The 18,642-nt window shown below is 43.2% G+C and overlaps 1 protein-coding gene across 2 annotated transcripts in view; it reads left to right on the top strand.

Annotated features, from left to right (window-relative positions):
• Positions 1-492: 492 nt before the first annotated feature.
• Positions 493-18,642, top strand: part of ncoa2 (nuclear receptor coactivator 2) — a 29,246-nt gene continuing 11,096 nt past the window's right edge. For both annotated transcript variants that reach the window (XM_030757102.1, XM_030757101.1), the window contains exons 1-9: positions 493-600; positions 1,530-1,701; positions 4,779-4,882; positions 7,470-7,647; positions 9,078-9,266; positions 11,419-11,520; positions 12,735-12,875; positions 13,109-13,256; positions 13,905-15,252. In XM_030757102.1, the coding sequence (XP_030612962.1) occupies positions 1,650-1,701; positions 4,779-4,882; positions 7,470-7,647; positions 9,078-9,266; positions 11,419-11,520; positions 12,735-12,875; positions 13,109-13,256; positions 13,905-15,252 (2,262 nt within the window). In that variant the 5' untranslated portion in view covers positions 493-600; positions 1,530-1,649. The remainder of the gene's footprint in view (positions 601-1,529; positions 1,702-4,778; positions 4,883-7,469; positions 7,648-9,077; positions 9,267-11,418; positions 11,521-12,734; positions 12,876-13,108; positions 13,257-13,904; positions 15,253-18,642) is intronic.

Raw genomic sequence — 18,642 nt, 5'->3', positions numbered from 1 at the left:
ACCAATACAAGTGAAGCATTCTCAGAGGCATTTAAACAAAGAACACGTGTTGTCATTGTAAATTCACTATGCTCTTAATGCGCGCCGGCTTTGCTTTGGTTTTGTGTAACAAATGGGTTTTTCTTGGTACATGGTTGAGCGTGCAGTCTGGTGCTGTGGGCAAGGTGCTGTGTTCTCATTTCAGTCTCTCTAGGGAGAGCTGCACCATCAGAGAGAAATGATTGAATCTCTTTCTCTGCTCCATTTTCACTCATTTCTCCTGGAGTGGATCTGCCTGTGCCCCCAGCACATTGGTGTGTGTGTGGTGTGTGTGTGTGTGTGTGTGTGTGTGTGTGTGTGTGTGTGTTGTGTTGTATGCAGATTCCGATGCTGGCATCTACACAGGCCAGCACTGGTGTTCTTCACATAGTATAGCTGCTGAAGCTTGTAGAGCTGAAGCATTTCTTCCAAATCTAAAACTCTCTTTTGCCTCTCTGTATGTTCATTTTCCAGACGCTGATATGCATTGAGGATGAGCGGAGTTGGCGAAAATTCATCTGACCCTGCCAGGGCAGAGTCACGGAAACGCAAAGAATGTTCTGCTGAACTTCTTGGACCCAGGTATTTGGCCCCTTTATGAGTTATAATTTTGAGATTTCTGCTAGGTTTTGCTGTGTACAGTTGAATGTAATGTGGGGCAAAGTAGTTATCATGAAATAAAGGTCAGATCCAGTTTTAGCTGGTCCACACAATATGAGTACGACTTTGCCAAAATGTCTGGCCCAAAATCTCCTGCACCACTTTTTTTTTTTTTTCTTTCTTTGCCTACTCTAACATAAATGGAGCCGGACTGATTTGTCGACAGCTGATATTATTGGCCGATATTTGCCAATATCCGTATGTATAACTGCCCGCAGATCCATTATAAATGCCATATCGCACTATGAGTGTTGTGCAGCGGGCACTCTGCAACTTCCCTGTTAGTGGCACACTTGTTGGAACATCAGAAACAACTCTGCTGATCTGAGCAGAGTTGGGCAGAGCCAGAACGTAAAACAAAAAATAAATGTACCCTTTTAAATTTATCTGAAATAAGTGTTTGAGAAATTTGTTAGTTTCCTGTGTTTGAAAGAAAAAAAAAATAAAAATCTGCCGATATATCGGAATATTGAGTTTAAAGTTCATCAAGTATCGGTTGTCAGTATTGATCTGAAAAATCCTATATGTAATTGAGCTCTAAATTTAACTTCATTTACCCCCATATCAGTTAGCACAGGGAAGCTCCTTAAAGGAAAAAATGACGCTAGCATTAACTCTCCTCGATGCCGAGGTTTGCAGTAGATGCATTGCCATTTGGCAACTGTCATAATGAGAGGGCTTCTTCAATCTGTTCAGATGTGTGTGTGTGTGTGGACACTGAACCCTGGATGGACTTGCTCCCCCAGACTTCATTCGCTTGAACCTTTTGCCATCCATCTGTATCACCCTTGTTGTGTTACTGCTGCCCTCAGTGCGGCGTCTCACACCCTCTGTTGTCTTTGTCTCTCTAGTCCCAAGCGGAGCAACGAGAAGCGCAAACCGCGAGCACGAGAACAAATACATTGAAGAGCTTGCTGAGCTGATCTTTGCCAACTTCAACGACATCGACAACTTCAATGTCAACCTGACAAATGTGCAATCCTGAAGGAAACTGTGAAACAGATCAGGCAATAAAGGAGCAAGGTACATGTGGCGGCCTTTAATGGTTTTGATAGTTTGTTGAAGAAACTGTCAGGATCCTAACAGTGCAATAGTGAAAGGAATACTGAGTTTTATTTTATTTTTTATTCCCATGAAGTTCTGTAGTTTTTCCCTTCATCTTTTACGTCATAAAGCCCAGTTTTATACCATGGCTAACCTTAGTGAAAACATGTCAGTGGCTTTGACACAGCTGCAAATCACATTTGTTGCTTTGTTCTTAGTTGTGCTTCTAAGTTCGACACGGCTTCCACGTGTGATTTTATGTTGACAGAAACCTCAGATCTGATGGCATAAATATTATGGTTTGGGATCTGTTCCACACACAATAACTGGTGTTCTTATTAAAGAGCAGCGCAGCTGATTTAATGTTCTCTCCACACTCCATCATATAATGTGGATGAGCCAAAGCAGGTTTTTTTTTGGGGGGGGCTGGCAGTCTTCCCATGAGCACTCTGAGCCAGAAATCAGGCAAATCGATCAGTGTGTTTGGTTATATGCACTGCCATTTCTTTCCCTGTTTTTTTTTTTTTATTATTATTCTTTTATTGTAGTAATAGTAGTATTCTTTAGTAATTGGTAGCAGTATTGCAGGTTTAAAAAAAAAAAAAAAACGTTTTTTTCTCTGGCTTAAATTTGAAGGAAATTGCTAATCTTAAGCTTTACCATTATGCACTCAAAGAAACAGCCGAGTGGCTGGTTGAAGATGAGTGCCCACTCGAGGTGTGCATGAATCAGACCAGCTGATAGGTCATCATGTTTGTGTGACTCACAGAGCCAAGTGTTATGTAATGGTGATGCAAAAATCCACTCAAGCTCTCGCTAGTGTCTGTCACTCTCCCTCCCTTTTGTGATGTCTTATCCGTGCTCCCTCCCTTTCTACCTCTGACGCTCCCTCTCTGCATTTTTTATTTATTATTATTTTTAAATAACACTTGGCTATAGCAACATCCCGTGCCTGCCTCTGTAGCAGAACACTTCAGTACAGAAGGAACCCCTGAGGGAAGGGCTAAATTATCCTGTTCAGCTTTGTCCTCCATACGTCAGCGGTCACGTAAGAGAAACCATTTTTTGTTTTTTTTCTTTTGTAGTTTAAACAGTGAGCTACCACATCTCATCTTGCACAGTTGAAGCAGGCATACTGTGAGCTTATTTAGATGTCTTTATGCTCAAAGTAATCATGTCTTCCACCAGTGTTTGCTTTTCATTGCGCGTCATGTGTTTAATGTGAAACAGAGGCGCAGGATTATTTGTTTTTGGGGTTTTTTTTTGCTGAAGTCCACATTTTAAACGTTTACACGCCGTTTATAGCGACATTACTACATGTGTTCAATTACACTTATGTGACTTGATGACTCTGATTGGTGTCATAGTCTTCCTGCAGAGATGTGCCATGTGGTGATGATGGCCTTTGGGGGGAAAAAAGCTGTTAATTCATCCCTGTTTGTTCCTCTCATGCTGTCTGAGTACATTTTTCACCCTGATTTGGGAATTGTTTGTATTTTTTTTTCTCCTTTTTCCAGCTTGTTGCACCTTCACAGACAATATGTGGTGTAATATGCTTAAAGCTTTAGAATAATGGCATAGCCAAGAGTTTAAATGCTTTTTTTTTTTTTTTTTTTAAACAGTCTGTGTTGGCAATAGCACACAGACACAATAAAACTGTTGACTGGGATTTGCATAGCTTCTCAGCTGCACCTAGTACATTGTTTAGTATATTTTTATTCATTATACACTTCAAAAATACAAAATGTGTGTAAATTGTTAGAAATATGAGGGAAGCAAAGTATCCAGCAAATGTCCTATAACACAGTTGTGTGTTAAGTAGCAATTATTACCGAACTGGTCATGCCTCTCTCCGTCTCTGGCACAGTTCCACAGCTCTCCAGACAGACAGAAAGGCAGGGAGGGCTGCACTGACACTGAGTGATGGGTCTGCACCCAGGGCAGCTGTGCTGGTCTACTGGGTCCCGCTGGGCCTGGAGAGGCCCTGCTGATGCACACATCATTAATGCTGAAAGAGATGGATTTGTGTCTGCACGATGGTGCACCAGCCCACAGAGCACAGGGAACCCTGCATTTTGCTTTCACCCCCCCCCCCCCCCCCCCCCCCCCCCTTAAAAGAAAAAGGAATGAGATGATTTTGTTTGATTAGCAACACAATATTTATTCACCATATGGTCAGCCCATTTCTTGGCATTGTGCGACAGTGAATGCCCCCCCCCCCGGAAAAAAAAAAAAGCCCACTGATATTCCGCCTCACATCGTCATCTCTAAAAGTAGGGCAGCCTACGCTCTGACATAAGGCTTCTCTGCATGGTTAACCCACTCAAATGGACAAATGCATCGCACTATAGCACAGGTACAGGCGCTTACAGGATACTGTTAATTTTCACTTCTTTGTAAAGAGGTGAGAGATTTTTTAAATTTATTTATTTTATTTTTTTTGGGCCAATTAAAAATACTTAACTTTTAATTGGCCATAAGATTTAAATATTCTATAGTTAATCATTAAAACATAATTATTACCAGTCCAGTTTGGTAAATTATAAGCCATAAACGCCTGTATCGATGCATGTGAATTCAGGAGGAGTATTGACTACTACTTGTTAACAATTCATTTCCCAATTTGGAACAAGATTGCTTAGACGCCATCAGTGCTTCATTGTTTCCATATTGGCCTTTTTTTGTTGTTTTTGGCGTTTGGCGTATCAAAGAGTAATCTATCCAGGCAGCTGTGTGTTCTGACACACTTATTTACAATAACCTTTCACACTCTTTGCTGCTTTGTGCTTCAGTGTCAGCCATGCCCACATGTTTTCACAAAGGGCAGCATGGATACCTGTTAAGACTTGTCAACAGCTGACCTCTTTATAGTAAGTGGGTCAGTTTCAGGGAAAAGGTAAAATTGTTTATTTCAGCCTTTTCTCTTTTTCCATGTCTGTGTGTGCCATTGTGCAGTTTGTTTTTTTCCCCACTGCCATAATTACAGTAGTACCTATTGTAACACAATAAGGTTCTGGCATGTTCTCTTAAATGTTTTTTAACATTGCATTTAACAGAAAAGGCTGCAGCAGCAAATGAGGAGGAGGTGCAGAAGGCTGATGTCTCATCAACAGGTCAAAGTGTGATCGACAAAGATGCCTTGGGACCAATGATGTTGGAGGTGGGTGCAGAGGCTTTTCTTCCATACTCGTGGTGTCTCTTGTGAAGAAAATATTATGAGGTACCACACTCGAGCTGAAGTACCCCACACTCAGCACTCGTGCTAACACTCACGCAGGATATACTCTTCTCTTTAAATCATGATTGCTGTATAAAGAGTCCGATCTGCAGAGAACAATTACGAATGGGCCAGCCGTGGTTGTGTGTGAGTGTTGTGGAGTTAAAGCTGCCAGCATCTTGTATCCACCCCTGATTGGCTGTAAATCACCGAGCAGGCCAATGGCCTCGTTGTACCACGAAGGGCCACTGGAGTGCTTACATATAATAGGAAAGAAAGCAACAGCCTGGCGAATGAATCAGTCCATTGAGCCTGTCCTCTCACTCATTTCCTCCCTCCCTTTCTCTTTCTTTCTCTCTTTTACTTGTTCAGTTCTCTTTCCTCGCTGTCTCTCCCTCCCCATCTTCTCTTCATTCGCCTCTAGATCTGTCCTGTCATGGAATATTTATAGCTCTCCTGGTCCAGCGTCACTGAATCGACATACTAACTCGCAGCTAAATATAGACCAGTGCAGCCTGCAAGTCTTTCCCATCTGTCAGCAGCCCCAAAACACAGCGATCGGCCATTCACACCCGCTCCACTCTAGCCATGTCCCGTCCGCCAGCCCAGGCTAATTCACAGCGTGCTCTGCGGGAGAATGGCTGTCGGCAGGAAATGCACCCACGCGCCCCATGACCCTCCTCAAGGCCTTCTGCTGCCCACTATCATGCAACTCAGAGACGGACAAGGCTGTGTGAAGAAACATTAGCGCGCTGTGTTTTAACCTTCTGGGAGCAGTCTTCTTCTGTCACATGATTTATTGGGCATGTAGTTTGCATCCTTTGTAGTACACTCTGTACAGATGTTGTGTGTTTCATGCATATTTTGGCCTCTACCAACAAAGTACTAAGCATCACTGTCATACAGTACTAGAGGCGTGCTTGAATTGTTTTAAGACAGAACTGTAGGAAAACAGCTATATTAAGCAAGAATTTCTAAGAAGAGATATAAATAATCACGAGAACAGAGGGGACCTGCCCAGATTCCTACCCTACAACATTTCACCTGCTACGTATTCCACTGGGAAGTTAAGCAATATGTAATCCTATATGAAGACAATAGGTTATATGAGATCACTCACAATGTATTTATTTAGGCTTGATTCATTTATAGTTGCTTTAGAAATGTCTCTAGAGTGTATATTTAGTATTTAGGGAGGGTGTTGTAAATTAAGGTATTGGCTAAGAGCATTATGCAAGAGTGTCTGGAGGAAGGCAGGCGTTGGCACTAGAATGTGTTTGCTCTGTTTTTGTTTGCCCTACTTGTCCAGTTCATGGCCTTTCTTCACACAGGCTGGACTTACACAACCATGTTGCATTTTGGAAAAGCTCGGCTTCATGCAGTGATAGATGAGATCTCCTTAAGTCTATTTTCAGATCACGCTGCTTTAAGGCGTGCAAAGATAAACTTTCTTCTCAACTTGATTGTGTGTAACCCGGGATATTTGCTGTACCCCAACTTTTAGCACGTTGGTTGACTGTAGATATGTTAGGAAGTGCAGTTTGAGACACACATACTAGGTTGTAGTAGTAGAAGGATGCAAAAAACAATTAACAAAACACAAAATAAACATTTACCTCATAGATCCTTCATGCATACAAGTATTGCTACCCACTGGAACAGTTCATGTTGTGCTGTGTGTGTGTGTGATAAGTGTCTGTGTGGTGTGGGTAATGCTTATTTAAGCAGAGGTGAGACCTTGAGAAGAGTCTCTTGCGTTTTATCTTGACATCAGCTTTTACAGCTTTACAGGCGGCAGAATTCCCTTTTAAGGGCTCCCGGTGATTTGATGGCCTAATTGACACCACCTTGTGTGTAATGGCTGACCTGGGGCTGTATTCTTTCAATTAAGTGCTGCTCCTCCTTCACATCCTCCGGTCTCTGCAGGAGCATGCTTTTATCCTGTTTTTTTTTTAATTTTTTATCAGCCACACTGATTCTGAGCGTCTGTGGGAGTGATCCGTGTACCCCGGACATGGCGTACTAATCGTGTGTCTTTAGGCACGATTAGTACATGTGTCTGCTGTCGTGGGGATGTTAGCATCAACAAAGCTGGATGTCACAATCAAGTTTTTTGTTTTGTTTAAATAAACCGTGCCATTGCAGAGTAGTCTGGCATTATCTGTGAGATCACAGAGATAACAGTGCATTAAATGATGTTCCTGAGAATAACCAGACAGACACATAGAGATTTCTTCTTTTTGTTAATGAGATGTCAGTGTACTGCATACTGTATAATTTGCCGTGATTTGTGCTAATATCTTTGTACTGTATAAGCATTCTTGCTGAAGCACACTAATCACATCACAGGCACAGTAGGCCCAAATAGATCATCCCTAAAGATAATAACTAGCAAATTATTAATGACATTAGAAACAGACAAACAAATAGTAGAAATTAAAAAAGAAATTAGATCTTTCTCTGCATCTGTTGCTGGAATTTATATGTGTAATATCTGAAAACAACCTTCTGAATTGTCTTCCTCCTTCAGGCTCTGGATGGCTTCTTCTTTGTGGTGAACATGGAGGGTAACATTGTGTTCGTGTCAGAGAACGTGACCCAGTACTTGCGCTACAACCAGGAGGAGCTGATGAACACCAGTGTCTACAGCGTGCTGCATGTTGGGGATCATGCTGAGTTCATCAAGAACCTGCTGCCTAAATCCCTTGGTTAGTTCTGAGATTTCTTTTTTTTTTTTTTTTTTTTTTTTTTTTTTGCCCTGCCTGCAGTTTAGTTCTTTTTTTTTTTTTTTTGTTTGTGTGTTTGTTTGTTTGTTTCCCTTCCTGTCAGTTTCTGTCTCATTGCATCCCTTTTATTCCACGTCCCTCACTTTTCCCTGACTCTGCATGTGTGTCCTTTTGTGTTGTGCTTCCACTGCCTCTCAACACCCTCGCCTGTCTTGTTCTCCCTTTTCAAACATGTATGTTGTAGGTGGCTGTTGTTATAGTGATGTCAGATTAATTAAAATGTCAACATTTTCATGAGCAGAAAGCATTTCGTTCAACTGTTTTAATAGAGACTTTTCGGATGGTGCAAAAAAGCTATAGGTTCTTCATTTTCCCTTTTGCTGATGCTCAGCCCAAACATTTGCTCGCACTCTTCCTCCCTCCCTTTTCAGCTAATTAACTTCCTTTTTTTGGCTTCTCTCCCCTGTCAGCAGCATCGTGCGCTTCCTATATTTCCATTTCATGTCCTTCCTTCTCCTTCTCTTCACTTATTTGTGTCATTCTCTCTTTCTCTGCCACACACCCTCACCAAGTTCCTATTTTCATGTTCTCACTTTCCCATTTCCTAGCCCACACATTAAAGTCATTGCATTTATCCTCTTTACTCGATTTATTCTGTCTTGTAAGATAGAATTTACTTTCCTAGCCATGGCCATTTAATGTCCTACCTCTGCTTATCTTCTGTACAGGAGGTGATTTTGATCTATGCCATTGCAGCTCATCAGGAGCTCTCAGTTCTCCTCTCCTTCTCTCATGGTGCTTCGGATTGAGGTCTGAGTACCCAGCCATCTGGGTGGGAGAGCAGCACAGAGCGAAGCACCCTAGAAACGATCAGTGGGCTGTGTCCCAGATACTGGGAGATTATCAATGCACTGAATGAGATCACAAACCAGATGGAGTGTGATGGGAGTTTGTTAGAGTGAACAGAGTGGCGTGTACGACTATACATTTCTTTCCTTGTGTGCGTGTGCATGGCTGCTTACACATGTGTGTGCATGTGTGTTTGCTCACGCCTGTGTAAGTGTTGGAGAGAAGAAGAAAGATTGGCAATGATGTTTTACAGGGCATGCATATGGAAGCCTGGCTGTGATGCATAGCTGTGGATAGATGGCACAGGAGTCAGGGTTCCAACTGTTCATTATGACTGATCTCTACCCAGCAACAACCCTCTCTTTTTTACACTTTTTTTCTGCCTTCATTCTCTCTGTCTTGCTCTCATTATGTCTTTCACTTGCAGTGTGGTAGCCTCTCTTGGCTCTCTCATTGCAGTTCCCATTCTCCCTGTTCTGTTGTTCAGTTTTTGCTGCAGTACAATTTGTTTAAAAAAAAAAAAAAAAAAAAATTCTCCTGTGCCTGCTCTTTCTCCTCTTTAGTGAATGGTGTCCCATGGTCCAGTGAGGGACCAAGAAGGAACAGTCACACTTTCAACTGCCGAATGCTGGTCAATCCGCACAGCGAGAGCCAGGACGAGCCGCACGAGCACGAGGCGCAGCAGCAGAAATATGAGACCATGCAGTGTTTTGCCGTTTCGGAGCCCAAGTCCATCAAGGAGGAAGGAGACGGTATGCACGGAGAGAAACAGAATAAAGTAGTGCCCTATGGCACAAACTTGGGCCAGTTTTCTGTGTTGAAATTTCCTAGTAGGTGCAATTTGAATAACGTTTGCTTTGATTAAATCTAAACCAACTGCAGTTATCTTTCTGATTTGGTGTAAGAGTTTGATTATGCTCTAAGAGCAAGCAAAATAATATAGCCTGAAATACAAAGGTCTGAGTCATTTGTGGCACAATTTTACCCTTTTTGAAATTTTGCATACAGATATCAGCACATCAGACCTCTTGACAGAAGACTAAAAGATTGCTTCATTCACCTAAAATTGACATTTTGCTTTGGAGCACACAACACAATCAAGAATTTCATAAGCATCTCTACTTATATAACATTAGACTGAATTCTGCCCTCTTCTGAGTGGAAGTGAGCAGGACTTTTTTCTTTTTTAAAGCTTAAGTAGTATAAAGATGTCTGCATGCAGTATTGATTGCTCGTGACTTCAGAAACCTTGAAAAAAGAATCAAAATGTGTGCTTAGGTTTAAGAAACACTGGCTGCTACAGACTGACAAAATAGTTTTAAATAATCAGTTTCTACTCATTTTTGACCATAATCTGTGTTATAACTGGCTTTGTATAGCCAGATGATGAAGAGAATTGCTGCTGCCACTCAACTTACACCCATGAAAAGTTAAGTGACACAAGGGAGACGGGAGGCTGGGCAGCTGTCATTAAAGCTCGTCTATAATTCATGTACATCCCTTCCAAACCTGGGCTTGTGACTCCAAGGGAACGATGCGCTTTAACGGTGTAATGCAACAGAAGAGCAGTCATTTGGTATCTTTCAAAACAGCTTGAACACAACAACAGAATACAAACACACTCAACACTTTTGGGAGCATATGGTTGTAAAGAAAGAAAGAAGAGGCATTTGTGTTAGCCGCTGGTATAAACATCTGCTCGCCTTTCCAGGGAAGCGATTTAAATTGTATGTTGTCTCTGCTCTGCTTTCAGAGTTCAGTCACTGAGAGGTCACAGTGCTATTCCAGTGGTTTTCAAGGCTTGAGACGATGATAGATGAGATGCTGAAGTGTGTGTAAATTTCCATCACAAAGTGACCTTTAGCCCAAAATTTTCAAGACTTTTTAAAGCAATGATACTACAGCCGCTTGAATCCCTTTTAGTTCAGTTAGCTCAGTCTCCCACTGCCAATCTCTAACTCGGCAGTAAATTAAAACAATAAGCAAACATTTCACTCCAAATCTACTTGGAGCCTTCCCGCCCCCCTCCTCATCCTACCCCCGCACCCCACTCTCTGGCTTGCTTTGTGCACCAGCTGTTTGCCAGCCATACTTTGGCAAATAGGCCAAGTAGGACTCAGGCCAGAGGTGTGCCAGTGTTTGTGTGTACTGAAGTGGCAAGGCGAGATGAGTGGTTTCCAGTGCAGGAATCTGTCCAGCTATAGACAGAAACAGGGTAAGGGAGGAGATGGAAAATAAGAAATTAATGTAGGTTCACAGATTTAAGGGTCAGACCACCCAAGAGACTGTTTAATAGGGGTGTGTGTGTGTGTGTGTGTGTGTTAGCACTGGCATTCCTTTATTTACAAGAAACATGTATGGGAGTGTGGGTATTACTGGCACAGAAAAGTTAGATGGCAGACTTTTTGGGGTCACCCCAGTCCTGGACTTGGCAGTGTCGTATTTGCCATCAGTCAGTCAGCTCTTCACACACAGTCTTTAATGTTGAGCCAGGGGAGGTGTCGTCAGTGTTAGATAGTTCTGTAGGTGAGACTAGCCAGAGACATGCGTTCAAGTTCGCGTACACACACACACACACACACACACACACACACACACACACACACACACACACACCTTCAAAGGTCACACTTCATCATTTCCCTTGCCAGCGATAGCTGCTCCTCCTCATGAAAGGAGCGGAGCCCTGATCCCCATGCTCATTAATAACTGTATTAATTATGCTGCCTGGGAATAACATGCATTTCATTTTCTTTCCCTCCCTCTGTCTCTATCATTTACGCCCCATCCCACCCCCCACCCCCCCTTCACCTCTTCTGTTTCTGTCCTTTTTGTTGTATTCTCCATTTCATATTTTCTTTCTTCTGCTTGGTCTGTATTCTCTCGTGTTTTTATTTATTATAGACTTTCAGTCGTGCCTGATTTGTGTGGCTCGCAGGGTGCCCACAAAGGAAAGGCCCATGCTTCCCACACATGAGAGCTTCACTACGCGCCAGGACCTACAAGGTACATGAAGCATTCAGCCTGCAATGAACTACAAACTGCTAATCACAGAAAACTTTGCTCTTGATCTGTGCTGCTGCTATTTTAGTATCGCATCTTTCTTTGGATAGCTATGTTAATAACTCTTTGCCTTCCATCAAAAGAGTGGTGTAATGCTTCTAGTAAGGCAAAGTTCCAGCAATACCTTATTTGATGTCAACAGCTTATAAATCACTTCACACCACAGTTAGGGATTTAAAGAATATTATATCCTTGGTAAAGGCCCTTAGGATTGAACAACTTAGCAGAACCAGCATCCTACCACAGGCTGCACTCTGGGAGGTAAAGTACCTGTCTGAACACCGGCACGTAGACGCAGACAGTTGTCTGTGTTTCACCTGGTCTTTGATGTACTCATACCACTTGTGTGGCACAGACCCACACAAACACTGTCACTTATGTATAGTAATTTACTGTGGTTTCCCACACAGACCCCAGGAGCTGTGCATCTAAGGCAGGCCTCCATTTATTCACCCGTTTGTTAGGACTGCACAATTTTAAATAATTACCATGATTTGTTTTATTCTAGATTGACAGCATTATTTTTTCTCTCATATTTTACTGAAAATACTGCCTCTACAGCCTCCTTATGCCTACGAGAACTTGTTGGACATGGTGCAGCGCTGTGAATAGTTCCCATTATGGATGTTAGTTTGACAAGTCTTTAGTCAGTCCCTATGGCTGTCATTCAAACAGCGGCATACTTGTCACCCCTTCAAATGCATCATTGCTTCCATTTAAGTTGCATTCCAGTGAGGGACAACTGTTCCACTGCTATGACTGTGTGTTTACACACGCAGCATGAGAGTACTTGTTGAGCTCTAAAGATAGTTGAGACTGAGCTGCCTTGAACTCATTACCTGCTGTAATGAGTGTCTAAATGGTGGTCTTTTTTAATTTATACTGACAGCACTTGTAATTGTATTTCCATGACTAGTCATATATAGCCAGGACCTTCTGTGCACTTTACTATCACAGAAGCTAATTCTAGCTTTAGCTAAGCTGTAATTAAAATGTAAATGGAGATTTATTACTTATCTCTTCAAATAGTATTAAACCACCGAGCTGCTGGCCAAGTCAACAATATAGATATTAAATCTCTAAATTTGTGTATGTCAACAAAAGTCTCTGCTTTCACTTATGACTAAGACCTCTTTAATCCGGTACTATATGCTTAGGTAAGATAACATCCCTAGATACCAGTCTCCTACGAGCATCCATGAAGCCTGGCTGGGAAGATCTGGTGAGGCGCTGCATCCAAAGGTTCCACCTACAGAATGACGGAGAGATGTCTTTTGCAAAAAGACACCAGCAGGAAGGTAATTCCATTAAGTACGGGGACAGTCCTGTTTGGCTCTGGATATTCAAGATATTCTTAAATATGTGATCTTTTTGATTCTTGTGGTAAACGGCTGCATTAGCATGAAATGGTTATTTAAACAGGAGGCACATCATAAGAACAAAAGCTAATGGTAAAATCATAGGCTTGTGTTTTTGGGATGTGTTATTTTGCCAGCATCTATTAATAAAATCTATTAATATGTGTCCATAGTGCTCCGTCACGGCCAAGCTTTCAGCCCGATCTACCGGTTCTCCCTCTCTGATGGCACCATCGTCTCAGCCCACACCAAGAGCAAACTGGTGCGCTCGCCTGCCACGAACGAACCGCAGCTCTACATGTCCCTGCACATCCTACAGAGGTATGTCCTACCTGCTACACATGTGTCAGAGAGAGAGACACCTGAGGCATGAACTCGCTTGCATGTTTTGGCCTGTGAGTTCCCTGCAGCACAGCCTGTTGGCTTCATGTAAATTGTGATGATGGGATAATATTTAAATAGGTGCTTCCTAATGGTCTTGGTCAAAGTCAGACAGATGTGCTCATCCAAAAGAATGCATGTAGTTGCGTTCATACAGTCAGTATCATTGATAGCAAACAAAAGAGATTTATCATGTCAGATCTCATCCTTGGCATCCAAGTGAAAATTTTTCTTGCAATATAGTTCAGTTTATTTACCATTTACACCATTAATATTCTCATTGAAGATGCATATGATTTTAAGAATATTAAAAAGATGTGTAAGTAGAGTAAATATGTGAAGTAAAAATTCTTTTTTATATGCACACTATTGGTATTAATATTGGTGATCCTGGCCCTGGCATTAATTGTTGTATCTAAACATAAATTTTGTGTAATTACCCAGAAGAGTAAAAGGATATTTAAAGAAGTGCAGAAATATTCCTTTCTTTGTCATGTTAAAGAGCCATTTCTCTCAAATTCCGTGTAAAACTTTTGGTAGTGAAAAGTTTCAATCAGCTGTAATGTATGTGTGTTTTTTAACTTCCAGGGAGCAGACAGTATGTGGAATGGGTCAGGACATGGGTCCTGGCAATCAGGCCACAGGGATGGCTCCCAAACCAATGAACTCCTCCACTCCCTCCATGACTCCTCCAACCCCAGGCAGTTTGCCAGGTTCAGGGCCTCAGGGCCAGGACACTACCATCAGCAGCAACAGCACGCCTTTCTCCCCTCCGGGCCCTGCTGGTCCCAGAGAACCAGCTGCCATGGGGGGCCATATGCAGGGCTACCGATTTGGCTGTCCTCAGCCACACAACCACAATGGGAGCATGCAACCACCACAGCAGGGCCCCAACTGGAGGATGAATAGCCCCTCTCGTGCCAGCCCAAGCCCGGCCGGGGGGCCCCATCCACCTCAACAGAACTCTATGCTATCACCCAGGCACCGAGGGAGTCCTGGGGGTGCAGGCAGCCCTCGTGTAGCAGGAGGGTTGCATTCGCCCTCACCAGTGGGGATGTGCGGTGGAGGGCCTGGAGGTGCAGGAAGTAGCACAACTAGCACTCATGCTAACAGCTACACTAGCAGTTCACTGTCAGCTCTGCAGGCCCTTAGTGAGTGCCATGGTGTAGGACACGGGCATGGACCCCCTCATGCACATACACTAGGGTCTCCAGACCGGAAAATGGGCTCCCCAGCTGGGGTCACACCAGGCTCAGGGGTAAGCGCTCATCTGATGTCAAAACTTGGAGGACCTACCAATGCTACTGGTGGTTCAGGAGACTCGTTTGGACCTCTTTCAGAGGTGAGCCAGGGGCACACCCACACCCAAACAGAGAACAATTTAGCTGAGCCCAAGGAGGAGAGGGATGGGCCCCTTGAGGTCCATGATGTTCACAACCGTGCACATGACAAGAGCCACACCAAGTTACTGCAACTGCTCACCACCAAGCCAGAACCTCTGGAGACGCCCCTTTCCCCTGGTGCAGGAGGTGAGGGCAAAGACCAGGCTGGAACAGGGGTCCGGGGTGGCAACACTCATGCCACATCCCTTAAAGAAAAACATAAAATCCTCCACCAACTGCTTCAGAACAGTACGTCCCCTGTGGATCTTGCTAAGCTCACCGCAGAGGCTACAGGCAAAGAGCTAGGCCAGGGCCAAGACCAAGCTCAGGGTCCCGGTTGTGCTGCTTCTGGGGCAGACATTACTCCTAAGCAGGAGCCACTGAGCCCCAAGAAGAAGGACAATGCCCTGCTACGCTACCTACTGGATAAGGATGACACTGGAATGAAGGACAAGGTCCCTAAGCTGGAGCCTGGGGAAGTGAAGGTTGAAGGGGGCAAACACCCCCAGGTAAAGGCAGAGAAACCAGATGCAGAATACGACCGTGTCGAGCAGGTGAGTTTAACAGAATTTACTCAGTCTTGTTTATTGCATCTTTTTCTTCTTTGAGACGCTAAAAGGACCAGAGCTGCCCCAAAACTAACTTTGTAACCTCTTTAGCTTGTTGCAACAAGCAAAAGTTTTCTGCCCTCTATTGCTCCACTTGCCTCTTCTGTTTTGCATTAATCTGGGTTAGGTAGCAGATCTCATGTCCATGCAAGATGTTACAGCTAAACACACAAACAGTCAGGCAGTGCTGAAGGCAAACAGTATCTGTGGCATATTTACATTCAGAATTAGTCGCATACACTGAATTCATTGTGTATGTTTTTTATTAATGTATATAAACACATCTGGTCCTTTCGCTGCCTGTGTGTTGGCAGCTGAGGGAATCTGTCCGCTAGCTTCAAACAACTGTGACATTTGGAAGGAGCCCCTGTGGTTCTTCAGCCATTTGATCCTGGCTGCTTTTGGCCAGAATCCTCAGGTTTGGCACCGTGCTCAGGTCAGACCTGGCGCTGAAAGAGAGAAAAGAGTCAAAGGGAGTAAACAGGGAGAGTGTTGCTGGTGAAACTCAAAATTTCTGTGCAGCTGATGTTATAACAAGGCAGAGTTTTTAGAGCAACCTGCTGATGCCCTAATGCAGGAAAGAAAACCAGCGTTCACTGAGACCCATAAGCTTTCATACAGGAAACCTGTACATGACATGCTCTACTAAACACATATGCAAGTCTGCAAATGTCATTCTTTCACATACACTTCACCGCTAAACCACAGAATTACAAAGAATTACATATAATTACATAAATGCCCTTCCATTCTTTTCTCTCTGTATCATTAGCTTCCTCTGCTTCGACCAGTCACATAGTCTGGTTGCTTGCATGCCATTTAAATGTCAGTAACGCTGAACAAAGGTCATTTTGGTTTTTTTGTCAAAATGCATGTTCATCTTTTTATTTTAAAAAAGGTAAAGTGGTATACAAACTGCACTTAATCTGTGGTAGGGGTGGTTCAGGTGGTTCAGATAACGTGCTTTGATTGTCCAATTTGAAATATCCATCTTCAAAAGAGTAACCCGAGTCAGAGATTGAGTTTTTAAGGTAATTTGTAACCGCAGTCTTTATTTTTATTATTTTTGTTTTCTTGGTGGGTTTTTTTTTTTTTCTCCATTCAGAGAGCGAGACAGTGGCACAGACTGCCACACAGCTATGCACGCTTGCTGTGTATGTACAGTATGTGCCTGGGCTGCTGAGGTACATAATGTTAACAAGAGGAAAAGCTGATTGGTTGGATAATACAGTAAGAGCCGCTGTTAAACTGAACAAAGAACGGGAGAGGAGAGAGAGAGGTGTAGATACCCCCAGGAGAGGCCAGCCTCGGCAGGCAGAGTGAAAATGATGAGCCATATGCTCCTGCATGTCCTCTCTGCTACCATGGAGATAGAGGGGAGAGGGAGTGGTGTGTTTGTAGAACATACAAGAAACAATAAAGAGAATGAGAAATTGAGGGAAATGCAGGTTTTAATGTGTAATGCCAAAGGGTTTTATTTTCTGGAAGTGGCTAACATACAAGGTTTAGACATTTAGACTGAATATTAAAGGATTTATTCTGCCTTACATTTCAAGTGCAAATGAAATGAGTGGATTCTAGGTTTCACCTTTAGTACTTTAAAACACGCACTGCGTAATGTGGTGACACATTCCAGTTTAACAGATCTCATTAACTAGAACAAGAGCATTTTGTTAGACATACACTAAGCCAAGACTTCATTAGAGCCTTTACGTGTTTGAGTGGGCTTCTGTTCCTTACTGGTGACTTGCTGCTTGGCCATGTGTGAGAGCTGACTGTACTAGTTTGAGTCCACTCATCCTCCTCTCCACTAACCTCACCCACTATTTTCTCGCTGACGCTCCTTCCCTTCCTCTGCCTCTCTCCTCCTCATGATTGTCGAGGGCTGAATTATTGATGGCTGACGCAGAGCTAAATGAGAAATCAGAGCAGAGCTCTGAAGGAGTTATGAGTATGGCTGAAAACAGGGGTAGTTCAGACTTGTACTGCCGATCAGATCGACTCTTAGCGATTGACGAGATAATTACCGGTTGCTTCCCCAGACAATGATAATCATTGCTGTTAATCAGTGAAAATGACACTGCTCTTTAATTTAAAGAAGCCACTTTTGCCGTTCTTTGTCAATCTGCTGAAGACCTTTTATCTTCATTCTTCAAATGCTTGCTCAATAGTCCAACGGTGACCAAAGCATCTGGTTCTGTCACATTTCAGCTGTCTCACACCTGCCAAAGAAGATCTGCTGCCATTTGTGCCCAAGTTTATGTGACCAGTGAAGGCATGACCTATGTCTGACCCCACACTCACTGCTTCACTATCTTTACATGTACAGGTCTGTTTTCCTAACATTAGCTCGTGTCTCTGAAGTAAAAATTCACTTGTTATTGTGTGGTGTATATACACCTGTCAGCCACACCAGTAACACCGCCTGTCTGACATTGTGGTGCTCCTCCATGTTCCCTGTTGAGACATGGTACCCACAGGACCTCTGAGAGAGTGCTTTAGTGTCAGGCACCAAGATGTTTAAAGTAAAATGTTTAAGTTGTTAGGTAGTAGTTGCCTTCGTCGTTCCAGCCCGTTCCACAGATGCTCAGTGTGATAGAGATCTGTGAAATTTTTAGGCCAAGTGAAAACTTTGAACTCACCACCTTCTTCCTCAAATCATTCCTGAGGATTTTTTTATGATGTGGCACAAGCATTATCCTGCTGAAGGAGGTCACTGCCATCGTGGAATACTGTTGCAATGAAGGTGTGCATGTGTAAGGCAGTGTTTCTCAGACTGTGGGGTCAAACGACCTGGGAGAAAGGTCATGAGGAACAAATGTTGAATACTGGATAAATTCTCACGGCTGAGCAAGGAAATGCTAGCAGGTACTTTAGCTAACAGTCTGCTATCTACATAGAGCCGTCATGCCGCCATATTTCATAGTAAAATGCATATAAATGTGAGGATCTAAGGTTTCCAGCTAGAACATTCCCAGAGTATTACAATACTTTTGCCGGTTTGCCTTCTTTGAGTAGTTTATTTCTGCTGTTTCTTTCTCCCTCAGCACATGTAGCCAGCCTTCCACAGAAGCTACAACAAACATAATTTCGAACTAGGCCACCTTCCCCAATTGCTCCATGGTCCAGTTCTGATGCCAGTTGCAGCAGCTTTTAGTAGTAGACATGGGTCAGCAAAGGCACCCTGGGCACCTGAAGTTTTGCAGGCCCTGACGCAGCATTAAGATTTTCAGCAGTTTGTACACTAACTGTTTTGTGGGGTTGGAGGGCACGGACTAGTCTTTGCTTCCCACGCACATCGACAAGCCTTTCGTGCAGCCTTTGTAATCACCGCCC

This window comes from Archocentrus centrarchus, chromosome 20, assembly GCF_007364275.1.
Source record: "Archocentrus centrarchus isolate MPI-CPG fArcCen1 chromosome 20, fArcCen1, whole genome shotgun sequence".
NCBI classification, from domain to species: Eukaryota; Metazoa; Chordata; class Actinopteri; order Cichliformes; family Cichlidae; genus Archocentrus; species Archocentrus centrarchus.
Note: the sequence above shows the minus strand (reverse complement) of the source record. Positions and strands in the feature narration are given on the sequence as shown.